The sequence below is a fragment of the Apiospora kogelbergensis genome, assembly GCF_038363985.1.
Source record: "Apiospora kogelbergensis strain CBS 113332 chromosome Unknown utg000019l_segment0_segment0, whole genome shotgun sequence".
Taxonomy (NCBI): Eukaryota; Fungi; Ascomycota; class Sordariomycetes; order Amphisphaeriales; family Apiosporaceae; genus Apiospora; species Apiospora kogelbergensis.
Window position 1 is genome coordinate 162,555 of NW_027117436.1, and position 16,400 is coordinate 178,954.

Consider the following 16,400-nt stretch of genomic DNA (forward strand, 5'->3'; position numbering starts at 1 on the left):
ATAGTTGCGTCAACTTCAACTGCTACAAGGCACACCATTGCCCATTACACAAGTGCTGGGGCAACTGTAAGCACTCAGTGCATCTGGAGGCGGGGCCTGACAGCGAAGATCGAAAGCCAATGTACGTTCTGCTTGTTGTTTTTCACCTTCCTCAACTTGCAATGGCGCCCCCGAGTTTCATTTTAGCTGTGGTAACAATGGGGAATGGCGATTGTTTACTAATACTGCAAAGGTGGAAAGTGAAGGCTAACGGTTCTCTCCTCGGCAGGTACATGCGCATCGAGGGACTTCAAGAGGAGATCGACCTTATAAGGTACCTGACTTCCCCTGCTTGACTGACTGGAAAGACCCAGTGACAGGCCTGGTACCTGGGTGGATGACTGTGTATTTATATCATGTGGTGGAAGGAGCTCGCTCACCCACCCAGGGGCTGCAGGGGCTGCAGGGGGCTGCTTACCCAACACCTTCCTCTTGTATTAGCAGCAAGCCCCTCGAGACCAACCATACCCAAGTAAAGATCAGAATTGTTGGGAAGCCAAATCATAATATCAACAACCCGACCTGCTCTGCCTTCCTGTCCTGCGGTACAGTGGAAGATAGCTGTGACTCATTGGGCCTTTTCCCAATCTCGTACTTCAATCTTCGCTCGACAACTCTTCTCTTCTTCCATCAAACTTTTCCAAACACTGGTGACTCTCTCTCCAACCAACTACACATCTCTCTTTCAATCCATCATTGCGAGGTCAGCATCATACTCGTAGTCGCAATCAACAGGTGATCACTGTCCTTCTTCCATCGACACAATGAAGCACTTCGCTGTTTTCTTCACGTCCGTCCTCGCCACCCTCTGGCTCTCCGCTGGCAAGGTCATCATCGCTGGCAACTTCACTCAGACCAATTTGAGTGCCGACACCTCCGGTATCTCTGCGGGCCTTGCCAACCTGACCTCCATCAACACCAACCTCAGCGCTTTGGCCCACGGCCCGCCCAGAATCGATGGTACGGTCTATTTCACAGATAACCCTGATATCACAAGTCTTTGCTCCGACAGCTATGACCGTGTTGCCGATCCCGGCCCGTACCCCATCAGGGAGCTTGACTGTCACGCCGTCATCGCAAGAATCAGGACGGTCGCTGGCTACTGGACCATCAAGGGTTTCAAAAGCTGCGAAACCACCGACTGCGGCATTCTCGCTTGGCAAAACACCTGCGCCATTTCTGTAGCCCGCATTGATAACAATGAAGATGAATTCTAGTACGTTACATCTCATTAGTTTGTGAGAAGAGCTTTTGCTGACACTTGGCACCTCCAGTATCGGTACCGATGACGCCGTCCGATTCATCGAGAGGTCCCTCAACAAGTCCACCAGCCCACTCTTCTGTCCCAGGGTCGTATCGGAGGCAATTTGTGTCAGCGGAGACAATACTATAGGCGCAAGAATATGCGCCAAGCTTCACGTCCCGGACCGTGCGTAATGACTATCCATCCGTTGTTTGTTCTAGTATGATGCTGTATGGGAGGTCTAAAGGAGTTACACATACTACCAGGGTCTTTTTGGAGGAACATGTACTTACCAACACAATGGTGGACGTACTTAGGAGCTAAAGTCATGTCATCACTGATGCATCAAACTGAACGACGATCGATATAGCTTTAATCAATACAACAATGGTTCTTTGGCATTCACTGGCCCGTTCAGATGCAGCCCATTGACAGACAGACGTCCACTTCAACCATGTACACTGATAGCATCGGTGCATTTCTTTGTATACTTCTAATCCATCTACCATGGTGTCAATAACGGACGGTATATGCTGTCTTAGTCTTGCAGAGTGGATGACGGACTGGACAAGGCTCCAAACTCAGAAGAGAATCATTTCGGATTCCAGGTCCCCTAAGAGCCATTGTTCCTATGACTGGAGGACTTTGCAATGCGACGTATCATATATCGCATTAAATCCTCGTTCAATCACAGCACATCTGAGCCAGCTATGCCACCGCCAGCACCCGATGGTCGTCAGCTATCTCGTCGCCCGATACCATATATCCACGCAACTACTTGCAGTTATCAAGCCACCATTGAGTTGTCTACATCAGAGGACCCGTGTTCGACTCAGCTGCAAAACCATGAACCGCTGCGCCGAGGCCAAAGATGAGCCAGCTCTCAGCCCTGAGCAGCTCCAGATAGAGCAGAAGATCCTTCGCCCCTCCCTATGCCGGATCCTGCCAAGTACCACCAGAGAAATAGCAGGTAGTGCCACGGTGGTGGAGATCAAGGAAGAGGATGTCGACGAAGACAACGAGGATTCTTCGGAGCTGTGGGACGCCGTGGCTGAGGTGATTGATTTGACCGAGGACGAGCCCGCCAGCCAAGCCCGAAGACAGAAAGCAGCTCCCAGGCGAGCAGCGAATCAAGTGCAGCGCCGAAACGAGCCCATCGAGCCGCAGCTTTTGATACCCGACCGGGACTCCGTTGTGAAACGAGGCCACTTCGTCGAGCTCGAAGCCCCCTTGCCCGACCCCTGGGAAACGTCTTTCCTGCTTGTCCAAGAAGTATTCCGCCGACGTCCCGAAGATCATGATGACGACGTCGAAGGCGATGCCGACGACGGTTGGATGCTCCGAGGCCTACCCTTCACGCGCACCCGCTGTCTCCGGGGCAAGCTGCCGCGGCACCGCAACGAGGTCTGCCTCGTGCTGCAGGTCGACGCCGACGACGCGCGGCCCGACCGCGTGCAGGCCGCCGTCGACGTGCCGCTGCGCCGCGTGCGCGGCCCGCGCCAGTTCCACTTCACCAACGCGCGGTTCCCGGCGCACCGCTTCGACGGCGCCAGCTACGCGGGGCCGGCCGAGGTCGAGCGCGCCGCGCCCCTCACCTGCCGCTGGACGTGCCGGCTCGTGTACAAGGACGCGGCGGCGCGGCGGAACAAGGCCGGGAGGAAGGCGGTGCCTTCGGAGTTCGTGATGATGCACGTCGGGGCGGGGGACGAGGGGCTAAGGGCCAAGTTCCGGGTGCGGGATTCGGTGCGGCTGAATCAGTGGCGTGGGGGGAAGGTGGCGGGGGGGTCGTATGACCAGGCGAAGGGGGTGGATCTTGCTTTGCGGGATGATCTGATGGTAGACGATGATGAAGACGTAGAGAGCACAAGGGCCACCGGACAGGCGCAACTGGCACATGGGGGTCCTTCTGTGAAGCCGGTTGGGCAGCGATACACCTTTGGCGACATGTTCTCGGGGGGCAGGGGGTGCATCCTACGGTGCCCGTTGTGCCGGATTCCACGTCAGGACGGCGTGCGACCACTGGAAGGACGCGCTCGAGACCTATCGCCACAACTTCCCCGAGACGGAGCTGCACGGCAAGGACATCTTCGCGCTGCTCGCCGAGGTGCCGGACGACGACAAAGCGGCTGACCTGCACGTGGACGTGCTGCATCTCTCCCCGCCCTGCCAGTTCTGGTCGCCGGCCCACACCGTCGCCGGCAAGCACGACGAGCAGAACATCGCGGCGCTGATGGCGTGCAACCAGCTGATCGACAAGTTCCGCCCGCGCCTCTTCACGCTGGAGCAGACGTTCGGGATCCTCGACCCGCGCTTCGAGTACTACTTCAACGCCCTGCTGCTGGGCTTCACGCAGCACGGCTACTCGGTGCGGTGGCGCGTCCTGCGCCTCGAGAACTGGGGCCTGCCGTCGCCGCGCAAGCGCCTCATCATGCTGGGCGCGTGTCCCGGCGAACCGCTGCCGGACTACCCGTCCCCCACGCACGCCCAGACGCCCGTGCCGGGCGTGACCAATGCGTACCGCACCGTCTACGAGTCCCTGCGGGGCCTCCCGCCGCCTAACGACGAGGCGAATCGGGACGCGGACCCGCTGCACCACTTCCACAAGACGCGCGACGACGCCCCCTGGGACCCGGACCGGCTGCTGCCGCGCGCCATCACGTGCAACGGCGGGTACGGCAACCACCACTGGAGCGGGCAGCGCGACTTCACGCGGCGCGAGTACGCGACGCTCAACGGGTTCCCGCGGCGCTACGAGTTCCGGGGGCGCCACTACCAGCGCCAGATCGGCAACGCGTTCCCGGCGCGCTTCACGCGCTGCTTGTACCGGCACCTACGGCGGTGCTTGGAGCGGGCGGACGCGGGGCTGGTGAGGGCGAATCCGGGGGATTGGGTGGAGGTGGCGTTTGGGGACGGGGATGAGGGTTCGGAGGACGGGGAGGGGGGACGAGGGGAAGAGGAGGAGGGGGACGAGGAGGTCTTGTTTCAGGGGCGGCGGTTTCGGGGGAGAGAGCCGGCGCCGCTGGCGCTGGGGGATTGGAAAGATGACGACGGCGACGAAGATGGGGACGACGACGATGTCATGGAAATCGACGTTACGGGTGATGGTGAGGTTGTTATGCTCTCGGATCGTCCTGCGTTCCTATGTGTGGATGCGAACCAGCGGGCACCACCTTTGGAGGCTTGGAACTTCCCGGCTTCTTCTCAGGATAACCCGATTGACCTCGACAGCAACGAGGTTTTATGATTTTGAATTCCAAGCCGTGCGCTGTCAAAGCAGACGAGAGAGAAGATCGTGGGATTTTACAGGCTTGGGATCAGGCACATATAATCAATATCAAAGTTGAAATTTCAATCGGAAAGAGTTCATTTTCCATACTCAATCAATTAATTCAATCAATCACGACTTCCTCTTCACACGGCCGATTTGTCGGTGGTTGAGTTAGCCTGCCCCTTACCAAGCGCCTGACCGGGCCTCGGGATCCGCGGGTTTTCGGTCGGCGAGTTCCACATGCGGCGCAGCTGGACTCGGGCGAACCTTTCAACACCAAAACTGATCGGGACCTCCAGTACACACACTTCCCAACGGAACAATCAAGTCAGGATTTAACGCGGAGGAATTCAAGCTACTTATCTCCGCCAGGCGACTCGTTCGCAGAACTTCAATATGACGAAGCCCATTGTCGTCGGCAAACAAAGGGCTGCCCGAGAGTCCGACAACCATTGTATAAAATGCAGTTCACTCGCAAGATTTGCACCTATTTGCAAACATCATTTATACCTATCAAAACCGAAATAATTCACGTAAACTGCCGACCATCGTCCCGAAACAACAACTCGCACCATTAGCTCCTCGCCTGACCCCCTGAAATGGCATACAAGAGCACCATCCTCATCACCGGCGGCACGTCGGGCCTGGGCTACTACGCCGCCCTCGACATCGCCCGTTCGTGTCCCAGCAGCCAAGTCATCATCTCGTCGCGGTCCGACAAGGAGAAAGCAGCCGCGTTCATCAACAAAACCCTAGGCCAGTCCAACGTCATCTTCGCGCCGCTCGACCTGGGCAACCTGGCGAACGTGCGCAAATACGCCCGGGAGTTCGCCGCCGCGGGCCACCCGCCCATCCGCGCCCTCCTGCTCAACGCGGCCTTGCAGTTTCCAGGAGAGGTGGAGACCACAGCGGACGGCATCGAAGCCACCTTCGGCATCACCCACGTCGGCCACGCCCTCTTGTTCCACCTGCTGGTCCCGCATCTGGCGGACCATGCGCGGGTCGTGATCACGTCTAGTGGCACCCGTAAGCGCCCCAACACCACCACCATTCCCAATTTCTGTAGAAAACCTTGGAGACTAACTACCCGACCCCTTCAGATGACCCCTCGAAATTCACCGGCATCTTCGCCCTTCCGGACCCCATCTACACCAGCGCCGAAGAGCTAGCGCACCCGAAGCCCGCCTTCTCCGCGACGCACTCCGGCCGCCAGCGCTACGGCACCAGCAAGCTGTGCAACGTGCTGTGGATGTACGCCCTGGAGCGACACCTCGCCGAGCGGGCGCCCGAGCGCCACATCACGGTGACGGCCATGGACCCCGGGCTGATGCCGGGCACGGGCCTGGGCCGGGAGGCGGGCGCCGCTGCGCGCTTTGTCTGGCACAGCGTCATGCCGCGCACCCTGCCGCTCCTGCGCCTGCTCGGCCGCACCGACAACGTACACCCCCGGCCAAGTCGGGCGCGGCGCTGGCGCGGCTCGCGGTCGGGGACGATGCTGAGGTGCGGGGCGTGACGGGCAAGTACTTTGAGGGGCGCACGGAGATCCCCTCGAGCACGGATAGCTATAACGTCGAGAAGCAGGAGGATCTGTGGCGGTGGACGGTGGGTTTTGTGAGTGGTGGGGACGAGGAGGCGAGGAGGCGGTTTCAGGAGTTCCGGTGAATCGAGAGAAAGAGCGCAGGACAGACTTTCATCGACGTCTTTACTAGGAAGCTAGCAAGGGAAAAAATACACATATTTCGGGCCCTTGTACGTTATAAGTTTATGGTCGGAATTGAGGAAGTCTCCATTTTGTAAACTATCTTATATGTATTAGATCAATACCCATGTTTCACTCTATTAATTCAATATCACCCTGCAGTTGTCGCTTGTTATTCACATTCCAGCCTATCTCCGCCTTCGCTCAAGCCGGTTCGAACTGGGCATTACTAATCTGAAATACATCCGTCAATGCTAATTCAATACGCCAGGAAATGCGAATCCAATAGGTCCATAAAACTCGAATGACAGGCAATACCAGCGTAGGCTACGTTCTTCGGGGGGCTCCGTATCCTACAGTTGGGTTCCTCGAGGTACCTTGTTAATCATACGGCGAGTGATGAACCTCTACCTCCAAGCAGGGGGCGAAGTCAGAAACGGAAAGGTAGACGAACGCTGAGGCCCATTGAGATCACTGTCCTCAAGGTCGATATCGTCTGTGGATGTGTTGTCCTCAACGTGTGTTGCTTTGCGGCGGTATCCATCGTATGGGAACGATTTGTTCACCCTCTCGAGGGCTTCCAACACTTCTGGCTTCGTAGTGTGGCTCTCGTGCGACTTGCAGAGGCCGTCCTCTCCCGATAGGACATCTTTCTCATCCAGCGTACCCGGAGGATGTTGGTCTTTGTCGCCCCCGATGCCAAGCAGCCCAGGAGAAGTATCCTGCTTATAGGCGTTTCTCAGACTCGGCACGCGTACCGTACTCTCGGGTGTGGTGATGCTACTTGGACCTGTAGACGATCGCGTTTCGGGGACCTCGTTCCCGGGCAATGATTTGATAATGCCTGATATCTCAGTACAGATCAAATCAATTTTGTGGCGACCCTTAGGACTTATGACGAGCATGTGACCGTCGATCAGGTCGAGCATCTCATGTACAAAGTCTGGGCAATTTCCATGAGATTTTATCATTCTAATCCACTATTGGAAAGTTAGTATTGTGATTGTTGTTGGCAACAGGGGCTATAGTCTCATACCTTCTTGACAGCTGGTTTAACTACCGCAAACCTTTTGCCATTGGCATCCTCGTTGATATTAAAGAAGTTCGCTTCTCCGAAGTTGGGAGCCTCCTCGCCTTTGGTCTCGATATCAAGCTGGGTTTCGAAATTGTTTACATCAGCTGCTCCTAGAACGTACCAAATGAAGAACTCAAGGAATACACATCCAAGAGACCAGATGTCGTATTTTTTGTGAGATGTTGTTGGTCCTAAGGTCTAGCTCTGGAGCTCGATACTGATCCGTCCATCCATCGAGGTCACTGTGACGGACCTGTGACCTGGTCAAATGGGAGTGGTATCTCGTTAACCCGAGATCCGCGAGGACAAAGTGGTTGTGATTGCCTTGATAGTCCTTGAACCATAGGATATTGGCAGCCTTGATGTCACCGTGTCTGCCGTATTCACGATATTCATCGCTTTCGCTGTTAGGTTTCTTCTTTCGTTCCTCCTTCTGGAATGTAGCGAGCCCATGTATCCGTTTCAGGGCCGTTGCTAGCCCATGGCACTGCTTGACGATCCAGATATTGTTGGACTGGCTCACTTCTATCGTCTTTTGGTCCCAGAATTCTTGAAGATTACCGTCGGCCCAATCGAAAACCAGGTAGGATCTACCGCCCTGCTGAAAGGTTAAGAGGAGTTTAATGAGATGCTTTTCGCTCTGCGTCCTCCCTAACGCTAGCTCTAGAGCTCTGAGCTCATTCTTGTAGGACATCGTGTCTTGTGTCTGTATCTCTTTCAAGGCAAAATATTGAGGCCCTCTGTGGTTCTAATATCGAAGTTAGTTACTGAGTCTTCTTGGTTATCAAATATACATGCCTTATCGCTAACAAAGTTGTGGTGACTTGGATGTATCATGATCTTATGGACCATCCCCGTACCACCGACACTCTTTCGCTTGTACTCGACCCAAGGTAGCCTGATTTCATCGTTGAAATGGTAGTAAGGAAGCTTATCGTGCCTGAAGTCAAAGAATGGGATCGAAATTCGGTTTTGGTACTCGGTGAGCAGAATTTTATCATTTGAGTCCCAGTAGCGGAAGAGATCGCTGAATCTCATCTTCGACTGTTCAATGGGCAAATCGGTATCCCACACGCCGTGCTCTATGAATTTGTCAATGTATTTGACGCGATTCATCATGGTTAATACCACTAATATTCGCCGGCGGCTTGGCCTGCTTCCATTGGTATCTATTCGATATATCATTCGGACCTTGCTTTTAAGCTCATCTGGCGACATGTCCTTGATAGAGGATTCTCTGATGATCGAATTGATGCTCTGTTTGCAGAATAAGGCCTCGAGGGCGTTAAGTGGTAGATATTCATTATGGCCTGGCTCGCTATACAACGTGAGTCGCCCGAGCTGCTGTCGTAAAGTTTCGACGGTGCTCACTTCCAGGTCTGGTTGGAGATGGAGGTGTTTTGGAGCTCCTCGGGAGTCATATAATGATCAAAGAGATCATTCTTATCGCTTCCGTGCAAGGCACATGTGCAATTTGGCTGCGAAAATGGCAAGGGTGCTGCGTCAAAGCCCAAGTCCGAAACAGTAGTAACTGATGATACACCGTCACTGGTAAGCCTCGAAGAATGGTTGTCTGAAGTGCTTCCGTCGTGGGAGTCATCGGTAGGATGACTTTCATGCTTGTTACCCCCTGTAGGGTAATCGTCAAATTTTGAGTTGGTTGGTGTGATGGGAGTTTCACAGTCGTGCTGAGCTGCTTTCCCCATGATTCCTCACTGGGTGTGAACGGAGGAACCTGGCGTGACTCAGCCTGTAATGTAGGATAGTGGCCACGCGGTGACTCTGTGTGCAAGTTGTGTCTATTGGAATTGGTTTAATTTAATACTCCCCTCCGTTTAGGATGTTCACCTGATTGAACTGAAATATGCCTTGGGCGCTAGTCAGGCCTGAAATGGTGTGCCACAAAAGAATCGAACTGGCTAGCCTCACCACGGGGCGTTTTGGGGGAGCCACCGGGCGTTTTCAGCTTGTGAGGCTATGCCAGGTTGACTTCGCATCTGAGCCACTAAGTTGAAGAAGAGAACTTGACTTTGATTCGCCTTTCCATTCACACACCGAACTTTGCAGGCTATTGGCTAGTTTCAAGCCGGCCGAGGCCATACCATCGGCCTACATCGGTTTCAGGGATGGTAGTGTGATACTAACGGGTCAGCTTACCGCTGCACTGCCCGGTTAGCTGAAAAAAAAAAGGATTTCTGGAAAAAGCATCCTACAATTACCTAGAGTGGACATAATAATAGCACCTAAGAGGGTGCGTTTTAATGTAGGCGGCCCCAAGCCTGGCATGGTGAAATATCCTTGCTTGTGATTATAGCAACGAAAGCACATCAAGTAACTTTACTTCAATTATTGGATATTATCCTTCAAATCGATACCATCAACATCCGCAAATGTCGCAAGCGGGGTTGAAGTTGATCAGAAGTGACTCTCATGGGGACGTCTTCACCGAGCATCCGGACCATATTTGCCCCTCTGAGCTATCGAAATCGCTCCTCGATAAGCATGGACAAGATGGATTCAGGGTTTCTCTGCGCCGTAACGTATACATCATCTACGTCAAGCGTGAAAAGAATGACCAACGTCCAGTAAGTCCCCCCTAGCTTGAATATATCTTTGCACGTCTCTGATTCCGTAACTCCACAGCAGGCGACGGACAACACGACTTATTCGGGAATAACAAAAGATCCTAGCACTGGACGCGACTTATCCGACGTGGAGATAGCGAGGAATGCGCTGCTGGGAAAGTCATCTTAGTATCGGGGCAAATAGTGCCGCTTTCACGGGCCAGTATCGCATGTTATGTAGTGTTTTCCTTTACTCAGGTTATAGCCTTTAAGACAGTTCGGCTTCCGCTACGAGATTATGGTATTTCATACGCATACTATATTATTTAAACCGCAAGTATTAGTTATGACTCCCAGTTACGTACATTGCTATCTATTAAAGCTACCTCATCCTACCACGGCGTTATTCGCAGTTCCAACCAGGCTCATCAACACTGCTGCATAGGTAGCAGTGATGGCAAGCAGATTCTCCGGTTCCGTCTTTGAGAAGACAGCAACGCACAGGGCAAAGAGTGATATTGACGACGCCGTCACCGCCAGAGTCCTAGACGTTACGTGACCCCATGTCAAAATACACAACGGCACGATAATAATCAGACCGCCCACGACAGCGAACGCAAATCGACGAACAGCTCGTCTGATATGCATGCGCTCTTTCTCACTTGCCAACTCCTTCCACCGTATTGTTCCTAAGCTATGGCTTATCGCGGTGCTGTGCTCCATGAGTTTGGGATTGAATGACCCCAGGAGGTCAGAGTCTTGGAACATGCTAACATGTTTCTCATGGGCCTCGAGACCCAGATCAGATATAAGGGCCGCCTGGAGTCGCGAATCCGAGCCATTATCAAGACGAGAAGCAGCAATGTCCTTGACAAATTGAGTATTCCAGCGATTTCCATGAATGAATTCAAAGTCCCGGAGGGCGTCAGCTATCTTCGATTAGCAAAGGAAGAATATGAAAGGAACCGGAAATTGTGCCTGCTCTTACTGTACTGGTGAAGGAGCCTTCTGATCCTGGCCAGCTGCTGAGCATTCGCCTCATTCTTCTCTATCTCGCTAATACATGTTGCTAACTGACGCTGGGTATGGTGGATTGTGACCGCATATAAAGGCCGGAAATCGAGCACCGTGACGCCGCCAGCCACGCGATGTCTGGTTGAACCGCGAATGAAATGGGACACCCGTTCATAATATGGCAGAATTCCGAGCCCCTCGAGAGGATGGTGCTCCTGTTTCATATCATCGCTGTTCAGTTCGTGATCTTCGCTTTCTGTTGTTTCCTGCAGCTTCATTTTTCACACTATATGGGTGTTTCAAAGAAAGCTCATAGATTATGACGCTGGTAGCTCAGAAGCTCGGCTTCTGGCTTTGTGGCGTTCAGCTAGCTTGGGGTCCTCATTTTCCCCCGAGGGGTCCCAGAAATATAACGAGTCCCAAAGAGGCTGTGTTCGTGGCAAGGCAGACTTCCAGGGTGTCATTCCCGAATTATTAAGCCTCACGTGCGAGTGAAGGAATGTACTTGTGTCATCTAGCCGCTGATCAAAGTAATCACCACCTATCAAGAATCGGGAATTTACCGACGATGCCGGGCGAAGAGGGCAGACCGGGTGCTGGTCGTGACCACCCAGCCTTACCCCTCACTAGGTATCATATGATGATGGTCGAGAGCGATGCCGACGGCAATTCTTGAGGCTGAGACATCTTATCGTGCTGCATAAAAGGTGCTATATAGATATGCAAGGCGCTGCAAGGCATCCATTCAGTGGAAATGAGGTCCTAGGTCTGACCACCCCTTTTTGCCAGTTTTGCGGGCTGTGAGCCGCCAGTATTATACAGTGCGGTATTTAATTGCTTCACCACTTGCTTTTTCTTCAGCGAAAGCCTGTAAGTGCGTATCGGATGAGGCTCTTGTTAAGTCGCAAGATGCAAGATACTGCAATATGGCACACCGCTCTTATCACACCGGCTAGCCAAGCATTCTGTTGACCTATTGAGCTCCATAAGGCATGCTGATGGCATGCTGACTACAGATGTGATGGCTATCATTTCTTGCCGCCGACATGCATTTCACCTGCAACACGGCCGGGTGTGATGGGAGACTTGTCATGGGCCACTACTTGAAAGGTACAACTAAATGGTATATGTTCAAAAAGGCTCCCAGGCTTCGCTAGTAGATTCAGGCATCATAACTTGACTTTCCAGCTCAAGTACGAGAGTATTTGCACTTTTGTGTCCCAGAACGTTGCCCAAACTTCCCCAACTTACTTCAATTATCCCCTGAAACATGCTCTGTCTCGAGATGCCGTTTCGTTCGTGGAAAAGATCAAAGAAGCGGCCCCTGAGACGGCCCGCGAAACTCCCCGCGAAACTCCCCGCGAGACCACCTGCGAGACTATCTGCGAGTCTATCTTCAACACCATCTGCGAGTCAGTAGAAAGTGTCTATGTAACCAACAACGAGAAACGTGAGTTCGTTCCTTGTAATCAGGTCGATGGACTTGTTACGGAGCAAATGGTCCTTGCCAGCCTGGAAGCCATGCGTGACGCCGACAACTATCAAGTTCTGCATCAATATATTTTCGGCAACCCTGGAGCGAAACGACTATTCGTTATACTGGCCAGGATGAAGAAGCTTCGCCTACTCGACCAGTTACGTGACCATGGCCTCGATGACAGTGCATTGCCTATTGGGTTCCGGAGGGTCGACGGGGGTATAGAAGGGTACTCCTACAATGATGAAGCGTCTGCACGCCCCTCCATCTATCAGTTCTTCAACAGGTGGGACGTGAACGATCGCGTACTCTTCCATAATTGGCAATGGGAATTGGTGGCACCCAAGTTCGGCGGAGAGGTGTTTCAGTTCAACTTTTGCAAGGACTATCGCTTGCCCTATCTTCACTGTGATCCGATTCCCGCCAGCGATGGATTCTTCGGAGAGGTGTCTCGCGCAAGTATCCATAGGGAACATTTGGACCAAAGAATATGGTCAAAGGTGAGTGGATGGCCTACCTTCGACTTTTGGTTTCATCGGCTCACGTTGAACAGATCCCTTCGGGGGACAGGATCTTGATTGCCATCAAGAAAGCAAAGCATTGCGACGGTCCGCTCACCAAATACTTTGACAAAGAAGTCACAGCCCTCAAGGAAATCAAAGATACCTACCACTCGCCGCACTTGATCATGCCAATTGCGGCATACCGATATGGAGAAGATCGGTGTCTGGTGTTTCTCTGGGCAGACGGTGGCAATCTCGATAGCCATTGGGAGAAACTTCAACCCAAAGACTTGAACCACGAAAAGTTGAAGTGGTTCGTTGAGCAACTAGCCGGTATTTGCACGGCCCTCGAGGAGCTTCACACAAAGGGGCCTCAAATGTGCGTCCATGGCGATTTGAAGCCCGAGAACATTCTCGTTTTCGATCGCGGTACTTCGAACTACATCCTCCAGATCGCAGACCTAGGGCTTGCGGCGTTCCACGCGGAGGCCACGAATATGAGGCAAGCCTCTGGGGTGGGTTCTGGAACTTCCCGGTATAAACCTCCAGAGTATGCAGTAAGCAAGCCGCGAAGCAAGTCATACGATATATGGTCAATGGGATGTATCCTATTGGAGTTCCATGTCTGGTTGACCTCTGGGTATCCTGGATTAAGGGATTTCAGGTTGGCCACTTCCGTTTTCTGGAACAACCCTCCCAACCAGATCCTCCACCCAAACGTCGAGCGATATATTGAGCATGCAGAGCAAGAACTTGAGGGTGACACCTTGCTTACAGACCTGCTTCGCTTCATCAAGACCAAGCTTCTTGTTGTTGTGAAGAACGAGGAAGCCATTGTCCCAGATGGTCAGGAAGGTGAGGAAGACATCCTTGATGGCTTTCGCATAAAATCGACGAGACTTCGCCAAGAGCTCGAGATGATCAAAAACAAGTGCCACGACAAGTCCTCATCGTATCTTTCCAATCCGTCGCAATTCAAATTGCCTGTATTTGAGTCGCAGCACAAAGCTTCTCCAACAGTCACAACAGCGGACGGGTTACTGGCGGTTACAGGGCAACAGCGAACAGCCCATCTGCCGACTGGTCACCCCGTTCCTATCAACGGCGACACTAGCGTTGAGAGTAATGGCATCACCATAAAAGTGACAGATGCTGGGGCTCAACACAATCACGAAGTAAGTCCATCTAACATCCTAGTAGGACACGTATTAGCTGACACATGATGCCAACGGTCTTTAGTATGTCAGTTGAGATTGACTCTCTTGTCTATTCCATGTGACCCCGGACTAACTTATTCCACTAGCATGTGAGTAATTGAGGTTCCTGTTGTGGTCCAGAGATTCCTGATTTGGCTAACAAGATATCCAGGTGGTGAGTCGCTTCCCCGATCTGAACAGCAGCTAAAATACTGAAACTGTGCCAGATCCAGTCAGATGCCCTGATTGATTCTTGGGACCCTGAGCCCGATAATGAATTTGCTTTTCGGATACTTAAAAATATAAATTGGAATAGCGTGAAACCAAAGGATAAGGGGTTCTTTTCTTCGCTTATTGGGAAACCACGCAAGCTATGTTCACATTGTCATAGAATCCTTTCATTATCGAGCTTACCATCATTCAGGGAATGCGACGGTTCGGAGCTCTATGACTCATCAAAGGGTTGCGATATATGCTTCCTACTTCACAACAGATTGAAGCAAATCGGTTCATCCCAGACTCTGCCCGAGAAGCTCAGGTTCCGGTACAAAGGGACCAATATCGGTCTCGAGAACGGGCCCAGTTTGCTCTCTATATATGTTGAACCAGGTAGCCACAATTCTCCAGCCCCGTCATTGCATATCACAAACAACAGTACTAATATTTCTCAGGGCTAGACTCAAGCTCTCTGGGAGGAAGAAGGTTGGGCTTACCGCGGCTCCCCAAGCCAGGCAGCCCGGCCCATTTCAAATTACTGAACCAGTGGCTGCAAGAGTGCGATTCAAATCACAGATCGTGTTGCGCAGATGAAGCCCGGCCATTGAGTATGCCCACACGTGTGCTGGAAGTTCAAAACACTTCTCTCAGATTAAGGGTCTCAGCTACCGTCACACCGAACCGATATCTCGCGTTGAGTCACTGTTGGGGGGTTGTGGAGCAGACAAAAAGGTTCTGTGCGACCAAGGACAACTTCGATGAACTCCAGCATTCTATCGACTTGAATCAGTTGCCTCGAAACTTTCGAGATGCTATTGCCGTCACCCGTGGCCTTGGAATTCGATACATCTGGATTGATTCACTTTGCATTATACAGGACGACACGGAAGATTGGTATCAGGAGTCAGCTAGGATGGAGCGCGTCTTTAGCGACGCATATTGCACCATCGCAGCCAGCTCCGCCAAGTCAAGCATTGATGGATTTCTTGCTCGTCGCCAGAAGCGAAACCACATGAAGTTGTCTAGCCCAGGCAACCCAGACCTTTTCGTGTGTTACGATATTGACGATTTCCACCAAGACGTTGAACTAGGCCCCTTGAGCCAACGTGGCTGGGTCCTGCAGGAGAGAGCCTTATCGCGTCGGACTATCTACTACACCACCACGCAGGTTTATTGGGAATGTGGCGTCGGTGTTCGCTGCGAGACTCTGTCACGTCTCCGAAAGTATGTGATCCGCCCCTATCATAGCCTAATTTGGCAATCATTCAGGTTCTGACAGCAGTTCACAGCAAGAAGGCAAGTTTCCCTGGGCGACGCCCAGTTCCCAGCGTTCGCCCTAGAATATTTTCGTGATGGGAGACAGGTGCTTGTTCAAGACTTGTTTGAGAGATACTCAGGTCTTGCCTTTACCCGCCCCACAGACAGGGACGTGGCTCTCCTGGGCTTGCAAAGGCGCATGGCGAACACCTTCGGCACGTATGCAGCTTACGGCATGTTTGAGGCCTTCTTCGCCCGGGGCTTGCTTTGGCGGCGCGGCGGCAGCGAGGACCAGTTAATGAAACCCATAAAATGGCCCAAGGGCCATCATGTTCCCAGCTGGTCCTGGCTGTCCAAGCTGGGCCCCATCAGCTTTATGGAGCTCCGATTCGAGAGGATCGTCTGGGACAGCAAAGAGATCATAAACCCGCTCCGCAAGAGACGGGTCTCGGCGCCTTGTCAATCGGAGGAAGAAATGGTTGAACCAGATGAGGGTCTTCTCCGCGGCCGATCAAGCAAGCTGCTTCTTGAGGAAAAAGACCGAAAGCAGTTGATCTTTGACGTTCGCGAAGATTATGGTCTCGACAGCTTGCGTTGCGTTGTTGTTGGCCATGACAAGAACATGGATGCACAGGTTGAAGAGCGAAATTATTACGCTCTTGTCATTCGCCCGAGAGATGACTCAGATGACATTGTCTACGAGAGGGTCGGGGTGGTTACATTGAGGGCCAATCAAATAGGGGACAAGGAATCTTTGGTAAATATTCGATAAATAATGGACAGCAAGGAAAATAAATTTATTCATTCATGTCATTATAAGATATGAACATGCTACTCCATCCCTTCTAT

The 16,400-nt window shown here is 52.6% G+C and overlaps 7 protein-coding genes across 7 annotated transcripts; 5 read left to right on the forward strand and 2 right to left on the reverse strand.

Moving 5' to 3' along the window:
- Positions 1-803: 803 nt before the first annotated feature.
- PG998_015055 (uncharacterized protein) lies at positions 804-1,476 on the forward strand (the record flags this gene model as incomplete). Its single annotated transcript, XM_066881871.1, has 2 exons — positions 804-1,255; positions 1,314-1,476. 2 exons carry the CDS (start codon positions 804-806, stop codon positions 1,474-1,476), a joined length of 615 nt encoding a protein of 204 aa, XP_066723069.1.
- Positions 1,477-2,128: 652 nt separating this feature from the next.
- On the forward strand, positions 2,129-4,526 carry PG998_015056 (C-5 cytosine-specific DNA methylase; the record flags this gene model as incomplete). Its single annotated transcript, XM_066881872.1, has 2 exons — positions 2,129-3,182; positions 3,244-4,526. The coding sequence occupies 2 exons, from the start codon at positions 2,129-2,131 to the stop codon at positions 4,524-4,526; spliced, it is 2,337 nt and encodes a 778-aa protein (XP_066723070.1).
- A 623-nt stretch (positions 4,527-5,149) lies between these two features.
- On the forward strand, positions 5,150-6,212 carry PG998_015057 (short-chain dehydrogenase; the record flags this gene model as incomplete). The annotated part of the gene is given in 3 exon segments (XM_066881873.1): positions 5,150-5,576; positions 5,651-5,988; positions 6,006-6,212. The coding sequence occupies 3 exon segments, from the start codon at positions 5,150-5,152 to the stop codon at positions 6,210-6,212; spliced, it is 972 nt and encodes a 323-aa protein (XP_066723071.1).
- Positions 6,213-6,656: 444 nt separating this feature from the next.
- PG998_015058 (CMGC/DYRK protein kinase) lies at positions 6,657-9,030 on the reverse strand (the record flags this gene model as incomplete). Its single annotated transcript, XM_066881874.1, has 5 exons — positions 6,657-7,229; positions 7,286-7,522; positions 7,578-8,030; positions 8,093-8,642; positions 8,696-9,030. The coding sequence occupies 5 exons, from the start codon at positions 9,028-9,030 to the stop codon at positions 6,657-6,659; spliced, it is 2,148 nt and encodes a 715-aa protein (XP_066723072.1).
- Positions 9,031-10,275: 1,245 nt separating this feature from the next.
- Positions 10,276-11,180, reverse strand: PG998_015059 (uncharacterized protein; the record flags this gene model as incomplete). The annotated part of the gene is made up of 2 exons (XM_066881875.1): positions 10,276-10,817; positions 10,877-11,180. 2 exons carry the CDS (start codon positions 11,178-11,180, stop codon positions 10,276-10,278), a joined length of 846 nt encoding a protein of 281 aa, XP_066723073.1.
- Positions 11,181-11,948: 768 nt separating this feature from the next.
- PG998_015060 (uncharacterized protein) lies at positions 11,949-14,294 on the forward strand (the record flags this gene model as incomplete). Its single annotated transcript, XM_066881876.1, has 4 exons — positions 11,949-12,012; positions 12,050-12,879; positions 12,933-14,057; positions 14,283-14,294. The coding sequence occupies 4 exons, from the start codon at positions 11,949-11,951 to the stop codon at positions 14,292-14,294; spliced, it is 2,031 nt and encodes a 676-aa protein (XP_066723074.1).
- A 913-nt stretch (positions 14,295-15,207) lies between these two features.
- Positions 15,208-16,323, forward strand: PG998_015061 (uncharacterized protein; the record flags this gene model as incomplete). Its single annotated transcript, XM_066881877.1, has 2 exons — positions 15,208-15,518; positions 15,588-16,323. 2 exons carry the CDS (start codon positions 15,208-15,210, stop codon positions 16,321-16,323), a joined length of 1,047 nt encoding a protein of 348 aa, XP_066723075.1.
- Between the last annotated feature and the right edge of the window lie 77 nt (positions 16,324-16,400).